Source organism: Saccopteryx bilineata, chromosome 2 (assembly GCF_036850765.1).
Source record: "Saccopteryx bilineata isolate mSacBil1 chromosome 2, mSacBil1_pri_phased_curated, whole genome shotgun sequence".
Taxonomy (NCBI): domain Eukaryota; kingdom Metazoa; phylum Chordata; class Mammalia; order Chiroptera; family Emballonuridae; genus Saccopteryx; species Saccopteryx bilineata.
The window spans coordinates 355,864,240-355,877,368 of NC_089491.1; the positions used below are offsets into that span (position 1 = coordinate 355,864,240).

Genomic DNA, 13,129 nt, shown 5'->3' on the forward strand with positions numbered 1-13,129 from the left:
CCCCAGGAAGTGCATGGCTAGAGGGCAGCGCAGGCATAGGTGCCAACAGGTGTGAGCTTGGGGGAGGGGGCAGGGGGTGGTGAGAAAGGGGGAGGGCCTCTCAGGGTGGGCAGACTGTGCAAAAGCGGGGTGTGTAGTGGTTGGATTTGTGAGTCCCCAGGAGGGGGTGGGGAGCCGTATATGGAGGAATCATGGCCATCACACTGACCATTGACAGTCCATTCCAGCTGAATCCATTTTCTCTGGGCCTCAGTTTCCCACTTTGTATCAAAGGGAGACTCACTATTGTCCTGCCCACCTCTCATGGGACAAACTGCACTGTTTAGGTTAATTGCCTGGGTGGGGCTCCCAGCAGTTGCCTTCATACCGGTCATCAAATGCCCATCCAGACTTTTCCCAGAATAATGACTAGTGAGTTGAGGCTGCTTGGGATGACAAGCAAGCCTGAAGTCTAGGATCCGCCAAGCCTGCGGTCAAGTCCAGCTCCGCTGAAGACCTGCTGTATGGCTCCCAGCCTCGGTTTTCTCATTTCTAAAATGGGGGCCACGGCACCTGGCACAATTGCTGAGGACAAGCTGTAACAATTCCACAGAACATGCCTGGAACGGCCCTCCAATGGCAGCTCTGTGATTATTCCTTATATCATCACAGCCTGCCTTGTTCCAAACTAGTATTTGAGACAGACTGTTTTTGCTAAGAAGTCCCCCCTTTTGTATAGAAGTTGGCACCTAAAAGCTCTGTGGGTTTGTTAGATCCCAGATCTGTAGATTGCTCAGCGGAAGGGGGACCTGGGAGATCAATGGGCCCATGAAATCCGTCACTGAGAAAATGACAACTTTGCTTCTATAGGGGAATTATATCAGTCAACACTCATCTCCGAGTCTCTGACAGCAGCCAAGGAGGACAGAGGGCATCAGACACGGTTCCAGGACGTGGGTTGAGAGGAGGCCCCCGCTTTAGACATTGATCGCAATAATGAGACCCATGGCGCTTTGGGCGTGTGAGCTCATTCCAACCACTCACTCTCCTCGCCTCCTTTCGCAGGTGAAGGATCTGAGGCCCAGGGAAGCAAATTCCCGAGTTAGCGTCAGGGCCAAGCCTGAGGTCTGTCAGCCACCAGAGCCAGACTCTTAGCCACTGGGCGACTCCACCTCCCAGAGCAAAACTTTGGACACAAACACACCCAAGTTCCAACTATGCTCTCTCCACGTACTATGATAGCTGTGTGACGTCAGGCAGGCGTCATCATCTCTCTGTGTCTCAGAGAAGGGATAAGAAACAGTCCCCGCCACGGGAACAGAGCATTGTTCATTCAGTATTTTTTTTTTTTGTATTTTTCCAAAGCTGGAAACAGGGAGGCAGTCAGACAGACTCCCCCATGTGCCCGACCGGGATCCACCAGGCATGCCCACCAGCGGGCAACCTGTTAACCTGTTGCAACCAGGGCCATTCTAGCACCTGAGGGAGAGGCCACAGAGCCATCCTCAGCGCCCGGGCAAACTTTGCTCCAATGGAGCCTTGGCTGCGGGAGGGGAAGAGAGAGACAGAGAGGAAGGAGAAGGGGAGGGGTAGAGAAGCAGATGGGCGCTTCTTCTGTGTGCCCTGGCCGGAAATCGAACCCGGGACTCCTGCACGCCAGGCCGACGCTCTACTACAAAGCTAACCAGCCAGGGCCCATTCATTCAGTATTTATTGAAAGCCTACTATGTGCCAGGACCTGGATCCAGGTAGGCACTGGGGAGACCGTGAACAAGACGAATACTGTACACAGCCTGCCGCCCCATGGTACCCACAGGGGCAGAGGAAACAGAAAGAAATAAAATGTGTTGGAAGGTGTTGTTGCTCTGGAGACAATGGCGCAGTGGTGGGGGTGGTAAATAGTTCTGGCAAACAGTGTCCGGGAGGCTTCCTGAGAAGGTGACATTTGAGCAAAGACCAGGAGGAGGAGCAGACACCGGGTGTGGAACATTATTCCAGGCAGGGGGAACAGTGAGTGCAAAGTGCTGAAGCAGGAGCGCGGGAGGAGCGGAGGGAGTGAGGGGCCCCTTGGCAGATGGTTGTAAGTCACCGGGTCAGATCTTGGAGGGACTTTGCCTTTCCCTCAGTGACATGGGGAGTCATTGGAGGGTTTTCAGCACCTGTCTTTGGGTTTCAAACAATCACTTTGGCTATGAAGTTGAGGATAATCCTTAGGGAGCAGGGGCCACAGTGTAGAGCTGGAGACAACCGACTGTGGGAGCTGTTGCTGTAATCCCAGCTCAAGAGGCTGGTGGCTGGGACCGAGGTGGGCGTGACAGAGGTGATGGAAGTGCTCAGGTTCCAGGTGGATTCTGATCATAGAGCCCATGGGGTTTGCCAATGGATGTGCTGGAAGGGAAAGGGGGGGCCCCAGGGTGACCCAAAGTTTGACCCAAGCAATGATAAGGAAGCACTTCCATATATTGGGGCAGGAAGGCGGGTGTTCTAGGGGAGGACCAGGAATTGGATTTGGAGCATACCACTGAACATATGGGTGGGTGGGCAGGGAGGACAGTGAGAGGGAGTGGGAGGGATGGAGGAGGTGTGGCCTGAGCACAGGGGAAGCCGGAGGTAGGAGGCCTGGAGATGAACAGGAAGTGTGTGACCTGGGATGAGGGTGGAGAACCAAGAGCATGTGCTGTCCCAGAAGCCACATGGAGAACACTGGAGCAGAAGGGAGCCATCTTCTGTGTCAAATGCTGTGGGGACAGTAAGATGAGGCCTGAGAACTGACCTTGAATCGAGCCACATGGAGGCCATTAGTGACCTTGAAGGAGGGTTTGGGCAGAGTGGTGGGAATAGTCTGATGGGAGTGAGCTCATGCTACCAGGAGGTGAAGAACTGCTTGGTCTGGGGCTAGGCGAGGGCATGGGAGCAGCAGGGGCCTGACTGAGGCTCTGCGGCCGAGGGGGGCTGTGTGGTTCTTGGGGCCCCTGTGATTGGGGTGGAGGGAGTGACGGGGGTGGATACCACAGCTCAGAGTGCCCAGAGTTTATTAGTCCACATGCTTTTGTCCCCTCGCCCTTGTCTGAGAGGGAAAACCAGGCTTTCTTCCCCTCTGATGAGCGGGTGCGGACTTGAGACAAGTCTCCTGTCAGGAGGCAGCCATGAGCCAGCCTGGCTCCCAGCTGGGATTCTGCACACCTGTTGACTGGGAACTCAGGCTGATGCCACCCATGGGTGAACCAGCCTACTGTCCCCTCCCTGCTGCCCTTCCCCACTCCACCCAGGACACTCACCCCCTGGGGCATTCCCAGCCCCTCCTCTGCCCTGTTGTCTCTGTCCTCACCTTCCCTTTGCTCAGGACATCCGTACCAAGGAGATTCAACGGAGGCAGGCTTCCTGGAGGCAGTGAAGTGTGGTGTAGCCAAGGTGGGCTTTGGAAGAACGCAGATTTGGGTTTGAATCTTGGCAATATCATGTGTTTACTGTGTGGCCTTAGACAAGTGACCATCTGTGCTGTCATGTTCTCTGCTGAATGAATGGGTCAACAACGCCTTCCCTGTGGGGCGGCTGTGAGCACCCAGCTGGCCTTAGGCATCAGCTATCACTATTGCTACGACTTCTCATCCTGCTGCTACTCCTACAAGCAGGACTCCAGTGAAGCCTCAAAATATGGAGGCTGAGAGGATGCAGTAACTTGCAGTGTCCATGGCCTGGGAGGGGGACGAGGGCAGGGTGGGAGGGTCTGCAGTTCTAGAAGGGACTAGGGCTCAAAGTGTGGTTGGGATTGTGTTCTGGCCTGAGCTTTGCTGGCCTGTTTCCAAACCCTGGGCTCAGGCGGAGACCCCTGCTCTCCCTCCCTGGGGCCAGGACTGTGTCAGTCCCCTGGACATAGCCCTCTTGCGTTGTCAGAGGGGAACCCGCCCTCAGGCCACCAAAATGTTTGTGCCACTCTGTGAAAGTCGAGGACACACACATAGAAGCCCAGGAGCTGCCTTACCGTTTCGTGAGGGTAACAGCCTCTGACGCCTGCTTTCTTGTGGGCCCGATGCCTACTTTCTTTAGACAGCAAAGCACATGCGTGTGTGTTCATGCGGGTGGTGGTCACGTGGGGATAGAGTCTGAGCTTCAGCCACTGAACTTGGGGATGCTCACAGCACTGACCCTACCAGTCTGATGGGGGAGACAGAGCCACAACGTGGAACGCTCACAGTCTGATAGGGGAGAGGTCTGTGTTCTCAGGAACCTCCCAGTCTGGTGGAGGACTCAAGCCCCTCTCACCTAGTTTGACGGGGGAGCTGCTAGTTGAATGGGGAGACATGGGTCTGTCCCTAAGGCCCCCAAATATGATGGGGGAGCACCTAGCTTAACTCTCAGGGACTTGTCAGTGTAATGGGAAAAATATAGTTTCTGCCCTGGGAGAACACCCTAGTTTGATGGTGGAGTCCTCCAGACTGAAGCGGGAGATGAATGCTTTGCCCTTGGGGCTCCTGGTCTGAAAGGGGAGACAGGACCCTCAACCATATAAGTGACTTAATAATAAGAGGCACAACAGGAACTTTTTAACAATGCAGACCTAATTACAGTGCTGCCAAACTACTCTAAACTCCTCATTTACACTTTCCCCTGGACAGGCAAAGAGCAAGAATGTGTAAGTTGGCCCTGGCTGGTTGGCTCAGCGGTAGAGCGTCGGCCTGGCGTGCGGGGGACCCGGGTTCGATTCCCGGCCAGGGCACATAGGAGGAGCGCCCATTTGCTTCTCCACCCCCCCCCCTTCCTCTCTGTCTCTCTCTTCCCCTCCCGCAGCCAAGGCTCCATTGGAGCAAAGATGGCCCGGGCGCTGGGGATGGCTCCTTGGCCTCTGCCCCAGGCGCTAGAGTGGCTCTGGTCACGGCAGAGCGACGCCCCAGAAGGGCAGAGCATTGCCCCCTGGTGGGCAGAGCGTCGCCCCTGGTGGGCATGCCGGGTGGATCCCGGTCAGGCGCATGCGGGAGTCTGTCTGACTGTCTCTCCCCGTTTCCAGCTTCAGATACAATTGGTTGGGGCCAGAGCCAGTCTGTGGCTAAGGGACAACTGTTTCCCTGGTCTATATGTAGGTCAAACACAGGATTCCCATTTCATTGGCATCTTATTTTAGACCAGCACTCTCCAGAATATCTTCCCTGGAATAATAGTTCACAGGGGTAGTTCTTAGGGAAAAAAAAAAGATTCCACAGTTAACAACCAGTTCAACAAAGCTAAGTGGGTTTCCTGACTGAAAGGACTTGTCAGGGCCTTTAATATATTAATGTATGTCATGACTCCCTAAGAAGTATGTATATGATGTTTCTCAAGATTATTTATGAATGACTTAAAATTACAGTTCCATGGAACATATTTTGGGAAACCCTAACTGAGTCACCCTTATTCGGGTGACCAGTGTCTCAATATCCCAGGACTGAGGGGTGGGTGTCGGGTGTTGCTATCTCCATTTTACAGATGAAGAGACTGAGCTTCAGGCTAGCCAAATGACTTGCCCAGAAGCCAGGATGTAAAACTCAGCCTGTAGAACCCAAAGTTCCTAACCAGCAGCCTTTGTATCACTTCTCACTAAAAACACAACACAAACAAATACACCTATAAAACCTTCAAATATGACCGAGGTGGAGGTAACAAAACTGAATCCTGAGTTTTTGTCTGTGGTGGATGTGAAACACATTCACAGCTGCGCCTAATGTGGGACTGCCTGTCAGCAGCCCTGGAGGAGGCAGCGACCTGCATGGGATTCCAAGCCCAGAGCACACCAGTATCGGCCAGGCGCACTTGCTTGTAGGCGCTCAAAAACAACCAGGCTCTACTCACCTCAGGGCCTGGACCTTGGCCTCTTTCCATTTTTGAAGAACTAGACTCCCTCATATCCTCTGGCCACCACCAACTCCCTTCACTTCTTTCCAGATTAGTTTGGAGTAGGGGAACAAGAAGGGAATGAAAACATTCACTGCTGATAAAAATTAAATTGGAGAAGCTGAGTTCAGTAGCCTCTACAGGCTTGGAAGACAGCTTGAATAAGGGATTCTATGTAGGTAGAAGAGCCCATGAATATTATCATTTAGTATTTTTAGTTTTTCAAGAAAATTTGTAATAGAATTTTTTTTTTATTCTCCCCCTTCTTTCTTTTTCCTCCCACCCCTCTTTTATTTATCTCACTTTCTAATTTTTTTCCCATGAATGTGTGTTATAGTCATACGTCAGACTTTGGTTCAAATGTCACCTTTTCCATGAAGCCCTCCATGATGTTTCTAGGCAGTTTTCGCAACTCCCGATGAGCCTTGTACATACTTTTATAACAGCTTTTAGAAGGCAGTTGTAATTATTTATTCAAACCTTTTATCCTTTCATTAGGCTGTTAAGTCTCTGGAGAAAAGGACCTGTGTGTCTCACAGCCCAGCTCCATGCTTGGCACCTAATAGGAGCCTATATATTTACAGAACTTTAAAAAAATGTTTCTTAAGCTTTAGGTCTCATTTGACTTTTGAACGATAATAACAATTTAAAAAATTTCTTGTAGCGACTACCATACCTGTTTGTAAAAAGGCCCTTTTCAAGTATCTTGAAAAATTTTCTGGGGCTTCTTGCTTTTTTAAAAGCTTCCAGTTGGCCTTTCCTGTCTCTCTCCCCTTCCCGAGGGAGCTCCCACTGAACACAGAGAGGCAGCTCAAATTAAAGATGTCACATGGGGCTTGGCTCCTGATAATGGACTTTACAGGAAGGACAGAACCTCACCAGCTGAGGTTCCCTAAACTCTACCGATTTTGGTAAATGTGAGTAAGCACCTTCAATTGCTCAGAACTCAGTCACCAACCGGCTCCCCTCAATACGCACACCTGGGCGCATGCGCGCACACACACAGACACACACAGACACACACACACACACACAACAGGATCAGGTTCTGAATATATGTTTCTCTACAAATATTCTCTATTTTTTAAATAATATTTTTCCAGAGGGGAGGAAAATAACAGTAATAGTGATCACTATTATTGATTGCTATGAAATGTCTTCCTTGGGAACTCGAATTTGTGGGCATGTGCCAAGGGGAGCTGCTTTGCTTACTTTGAAAATGACAGTCCACTTGGTTTCAAAGAGGAAGACATTGGAAGCAGAGACCAAAAAATTCAAGGTAAATTGCATACTGGAGTACTTGTCAAAACACCTGGATGGGTCGTAAGGGACTGTGGAAGAAGATAATGATATAAGCTAATCCTTCATAAGGTATTATGAAAACCAAATTCACCTGGCAGCTTCCTTATATTTACTAAGTGCTTTCCTGATGAAGGGAAAACTGACGTATCCCACAGGGGTCAGAGTTAGGGCAAAGGTCACTCCAGGTTGAGACCGAGGAAGGTTTAAAAACACTTACGCTGGAGGATCTCCCGTTGCTTTCGGACGTACCAGGTGTACAGGGCAGCCCGCTTCTGGGTCTTCATAGGAGTGCCCTTGTTGAGATGCTGTGAGAGGTGTGACTGGTTCAGCCCGGTGACATCGACCACCTCTCTCTGGGGGATGTTGTGTTGCTGCATGTAGCCCTTGATCATTTTGGCAGCCCTCCAAGGGTCCTCACTAGGCAGATAAATAGATGGTTAGAATGCTGATGGAAGCTGTCTGGGGAGAAATATTCTCTTTCTACAGGTTTTACCTAAACTCTCTGCAAAGCTCTGATCTTCACCTGTCTCCACCTGTCCAAGCTACACCCCTGGGAGAGGTGTGAAGCCAAAACAGAACTTATATAGGACTCTATGAAAGCTCCTATAGAGTACACTCCAATCCTTTCTTCTGAGATTAGGAGGAGAAAGATGAAGCTGACTTCCTGTCTTCAAAAATGGAAAAGCACTGCCAGTATTCTCTCTTGTTAAGCAGAAAGAAAAGATCCTATTTTATTTTATTTTCCTGGAACGTGAGAGATTTTAAGGCAGGAGGACCATTCGAAAGTGGGGATGCCATTAGTTTGGAGCTGGGCTGGCAGGTACTACAGGATAGGTAGCAGCATAAGTTTTTAAATTTTCCTAGACCTCTCTTACATTATTTTCTTTCTATCCCACTTGCTTGTTTTATAAAATAGGAGTAAAACATATATGTCTACCTGCTGAGATGCAAGGAGGACTTCTTAGCCAAATGTTAAATGGTTTTCAGAACTTTAGAAAAGTTTTAATAAGTATAATAATGTTGTTCCCTGGGAATGAAAAATCATTCCATTGTGTCAGCAAGTAAAATTAAAAACAAGCAAAAAAACTTCACCACAGCTACACCTCCCAAATAAAACCTAATGGAGACAAATAATTTCAACTTCTGATTAAGATATGAATGACCCTCAATGCCTTGTTTTCTTGTATTCCTACATTTCTGCCCCATAGGGTAAGTGTAAGGTCGGTGGATAATGGGGGATGGTCATGTGGGGAACTCAGACCCGCCCACTTTGGCTGGGACCGCCCACAATCAAGCACGCAAAAGTAAGCTTCCCAGGAACCATTTGGAAAGAAGCGATGGCCTGCCAGCCAGTGAAATTTCACCACGTCATAGTAGCTCCACTTCCCTAGAGGAACCCTTTAAATATCTCCCACGGGGTTTAATCCATGCAACTTCTCTGGCCTCCATCTTTCTTTCCTGGGGCCAGGGAACCTTGCCGGGCGGGATGCGCTCTGTACTCAATAAAGCCTTTTACTTATTCCACACTTTGCGGCTCTGGCCCTCTTCCTTCCCTGCAGGGAAAAATACCTTACAGTAAGAGTATCTGGAAAACAAGTTTTCTTCTAAATTTCAAGTTTGAGTACAAACTTGTTTATATATTTTATTTCTCATAAACACAGATGTGCAAAAAGCTCCTTTAGAACAATGTACGTCGACATCTTTAAATTTTATTTATTTAAAATGTTTTCAACTTTGCCAGTATCTTTTCTTGCTTGTTGAATAGGTGACTTAAAACTGAGAGCTATCATTTAAAAATTAAATCAATGAACAACTAAAGTGATGCAACTACGAGTTCATTCTTCACAACTCTCTCCCTTCTGTCTCTCTCAATAAAATAAAACAAAAAATTAGATAATGCACAGTATAAAAAAAGTTAAAGCAATACATTCACATATATCATTTGTTTGATGCAGTTGCATATTTAACTTAAAAAAAACACACCCTTTAGTGTGTATTGATGTTAAACGCAAAAAACGAAAGGAAAGATTAGTTTCAGATGAAATGATAAAAAAAATGGTGTAGAGGTCAAAACAGATGTAGTGTTGCAGATTAAATCAATTTATTTCTAAATGGTGCCTATAATATGTTAAATAAAATAAATTTTGTTTAGTGAATTGAAAATCTAGTAAACATATTTTGTAAGCATTTGAGTAACTGATTATTTTACCAGTTTTTTGATATTCATGAGAACAGATGTTTCTGAGAAATGCAACTTCTAAGAATAATTAAATCCAAGTTAAGGAATTTCTCAAGAATTTAAAAAGGTAGTTCCAAATATTACAATATAATGAAGTAACAAGAACAAAAAAGAGAGAAAACGGGTACAGTTTCAAACATGGAGACTTCACCTCCAGCAAGAGAAAAATAATGTAACATTTTGGACATAGCCGTGTAAACATCAAAGATCATTTATAAGCATATTTCTGGCGAATATTTCCAGAGATATTTTTAGGATAGAAAAAAGCTTTAAACGAATAGAAACAATAACGTCTAAAGTTAGAAAAAGTATTTGCATTTTTAAGTTAATATTGCTTTAAAAGATTCTTTGGCTATTTTTGTTTTGCTTAAATTTCTTTACCTGTGTTCATTTTGTGGGTCTAAGAAACCTAGCAAAATAGTGTCATGTTCTAAGAGCTAAGGGTTCTGTGGAAAGAGTGAATTAGCTCAACAATTGGGAAAGTTAAAAAAAAAAAGAGCCCAGAAAAACCCCATTAACTATATAGCAAACTTTCAAGCCGCATTAAAGGACTAGAGTTGTAGGTAAGATGGCGTAGTTACACCTTTATTGCTCTCTGACCCCAGAATTTACGTATATTCATCGGGAAGATCCCAAAATTTACTTTCTAAAAATGGAAAATACACCTCTTGTTCAGGGCTCCCAAGCCGTATAAATATACGGATCCGGAGAAGTGCGCGGGGCCATTGTGTTCCGAGCGCAGGTCTCAAACGCCCAACCTGGGCGCGGGCACAGCCGGCCTTCTTTTTCAAACAATACCTTCCGGGCCCACGAGCAGAAACGCCCTGAACCCCCGCACAGCCTCAATCCCGGCTTCTTAGCAAGTAGCTAATTTTCCCAACGGCACCGGCGCGCCGGCCTGGAGGCCCGCGAGTGAGGCCGGCTCGACCCGGAGCCCGGCACCCGGCAGCACACAGTCCCCAACCTTCGTTTCTCGCATTTCTTTTCTAGAAGATACACGGTGCGTTCAAGTGCTCCAAAAGGCGACCTTTCCTGTTCTTTTCCCTTTGCCTTAGGAGAAGTGTGTGTGCAAAAAGGGGAGTGCTTGCGTCTGGCGCTTAGAAGCCGACTGTGCAACCCGACTGGGAACCGTTAACAATTTCTTGAAAAATCACTTTAATAAAGTCAGACCACTCCCGAAGGTGGGGGAAGGAAGGCAGCACCAGCTTGGGAAGGAGCGAAAAACCTTGAGGTCTGTCCCGTGTTAGCACCCGGAGGAGGGTCTTGGGCCCCCTCACCTCGCTCCCCGCTGGGCTGGAGGTTGGGCTTTGCGGAGGGCAGAGGCCTGAGGTCCGGGACCTGGACGAGGCTGTCCACCCGCCTGGCCTGCAGGTGTCCGCTGCGCTGGTGGCGCGCCGGGCCTTGGCCGGAGCGCTCCGGAGAGCGGTGCTTGTGCGCTGGGAGCGGCTAGTAGCCCCGCGTTCGCGGTTTGATTTCCTTCCCCCTCTAAGCCGCGTTTACAACTTCACCAATGAATAACCCGCCTCTTTTCAGCCTAATCACGACTTTGTGTATCTTTCTGTTGATGATTTATAGAAATAAATTAATAACACTCTAACTCCACGTGCTGCAGTTTATGTTACTTCTGTGCTGTGTTCAGCCCGGCATGGGGCTGGGTGCGGAGGGGTGCCCCCGGGGGATACCCCCAGAGCCCGGCTAGAAAGCAGGCGCGGGCGCCAGCGGCCAGGCGGAGGCCCCGCAGGCCTCGGTGGCAGGTGGTGGGAGCTCAGTTAGATCGCCAGGCCCAGGTCAAACTCCCCACCGCTCTGGCGCCCCAGCCGCTCCTTCCGACTCCTCTCCCTTTCCTGAACCCGAACCCTGGCGGGGGAGAAACCTCCACCAAGTACAGGAACCACGAGGAAAGACCCTCAAACCCACGAATCGTAGCAAAGAACTTTTAGGGGAAAAATGTCTGGAAGTCCCCCTGATTGTCTTTGCTAGAGAGTAAACTGCAGGGTCCCCAGATAGCAAATTCAAATGCAAGGTCATATCCCATCCCAAACTGACGCTACGGGCAGGCAACAGGGGCTGCCCGAGTCCAGGATGCGACTTGGGTCCTATCCCTGCCTTGAAACCGCGGCGCTGAAGTGTCCGATACCACGCGCGGGGCTCGGTCCTAAAGCGAAGTGGCCAGCTGCGGTGTGCTGTCTAAGGTAACCGCTCGGCTCCGTCAGTATTAGTAAGAGCTGTCAAAGCACTGCGCCCGTGTAGGAGGCCCAGCTAAACACGATCCCGAACGCGGAGCTAGACTGCCGGCCAGCCGCCCGAATTCCCCGGGGACTCCAAGGTGTCAGCGGCGAGATCCGGAAACGCCCTCCTTTCTCAGGTTTCGACCAGATCCGCTGCAAACTGGGGTTTGAGCCGCATTTGCCCCTCGCTTGCTTAGCTATGTGGTTTCTTTTGTTACGTGCGGGTCCACCCTGACCCTGCAACATCCAAACCTTTTCCTTTGCAAATCTAAACCGGTTTAGGAGATTCCGAATAATTCTGGGGGCTTGCATGGGTGCTGCAGATGGGAATGCCCACCTGAGAACTCGCCCCCAGATCTCAGCCCTCGGTGTCGCCTGCCCCTCTGCAAAGAACAGCAGGACGCTGTGCCGTAGACAGGGCTGAGTTTTTCTGGACCGGAGAGGAGACGTTTGGGAGAAATGCGTGGCCTGGGACTTGTGCGACCCGACCCTCTGCTCCTGGGAAACGGCCGCTGTTTCACTGCACCCACTCGCACATTCAGTCGCGTAGGCAAACCTCCAGGCAAAGGGCTCCGCAGCTCGGGCTCTTCTAGGCCGAGCTCCAGCCATGCAGGCAGGGCCCCTTGAGCCCTGAACACTAGCCGGGGAAGAGAGAGATAAAGCCTCAGGGCTCCAGGCAGTCCAGGTGAAGATTTGGGAGGGGTCCAGGTGTTGGGGAAAGAAGCGGAGCGCCCCCAGGGGGACTTCTGTGGTGGGAAACAGGCGTGGCGAGAGTGGTCGGGGAGCAGTGTCTCTCGGCACGAGGCCGAGGGGTCGGGCGCATACTCCCCACCTCGTTCGGCACTTACCTGAGCATCCGGTCCACCTCCGCCCGCTGCTCAACCGCCTCCTCCGTGTTGAGCGCTTGCAGCTCCTTGAGGATGGGAGGGGTATCATAGTCGTCCCCGTCCTCGGAGCCCTCGTCTCCGGACAGGCGGCCCTTGGAGTGGCCGTTTGTGAGAGTATGGAACACCGGCTTGGTGTCAGGTTCGGCTCCGCTCCCGGGGGACAAGGGCAGCGTCTCCAGCTTCACCCCGAAACTCGGGGGTGGCAGCAACTCCTCCAAGGCCTGGACCAGCACCTCCTTGGTGACTCCGGAGCTCAGCAGGGCGCTTAGGAGTTCTTGCTGGAGAGACGTGAGCTTGGACACCGTTTTCCAAGGACAGGAAAAGAAGGGAGTGTGTGGGTACGAGAGACGAGGGTGGTGGGGAGTTTCACAAGCGGACCCCAAGTCCAGGAAGCTCCCCACCGTGCAGCCTCCAGACACCTGTTACTCCCCGGGGTCCCCGAGTCTCCTGGAGAAGTCAGAAAACTTCTAACTGGCCATGATCGCCACCATTAGGCCATATAAGATATACAAATCAGTGGGGTGGGCCCCACTTTTGGCAAGATGCAAATGACCGTGGGGAGGGGGAAAACCGAGAGAGGGAGAGCTTGAGGGGCAGACGTGGAGAACTGGAGACCTGGCTGCGAGCGG

At 50.3% G+C, this 13,129-nt stretch overlaps 1 protein-coding gene across 1 annotated transcript; it reads right to left on the bottom strand.

The window, feature by feature from the left end:
• Positions 1-1,678: 1,678 nt before the first annotated feature.
• On the bottom strand, positions 1,679-12,922 carry LOC136322648 (hepatocyte nuclear factor 1-beta-like; the record flags this gene model as incomplete). Its single annotated transcript, XM_066254554.1, has 3 exons — positions 1,679-2,717; positions 7,364-7,563; positions 12,462-12,922. Coding segments are annotated over 3 exons (915 nt in total), but the record flags the coding sequence as incomplete, so codon positions are not given.
• Between the last annotated feature and the right edge of the window lie 207 nt (positions 12,923-13,129).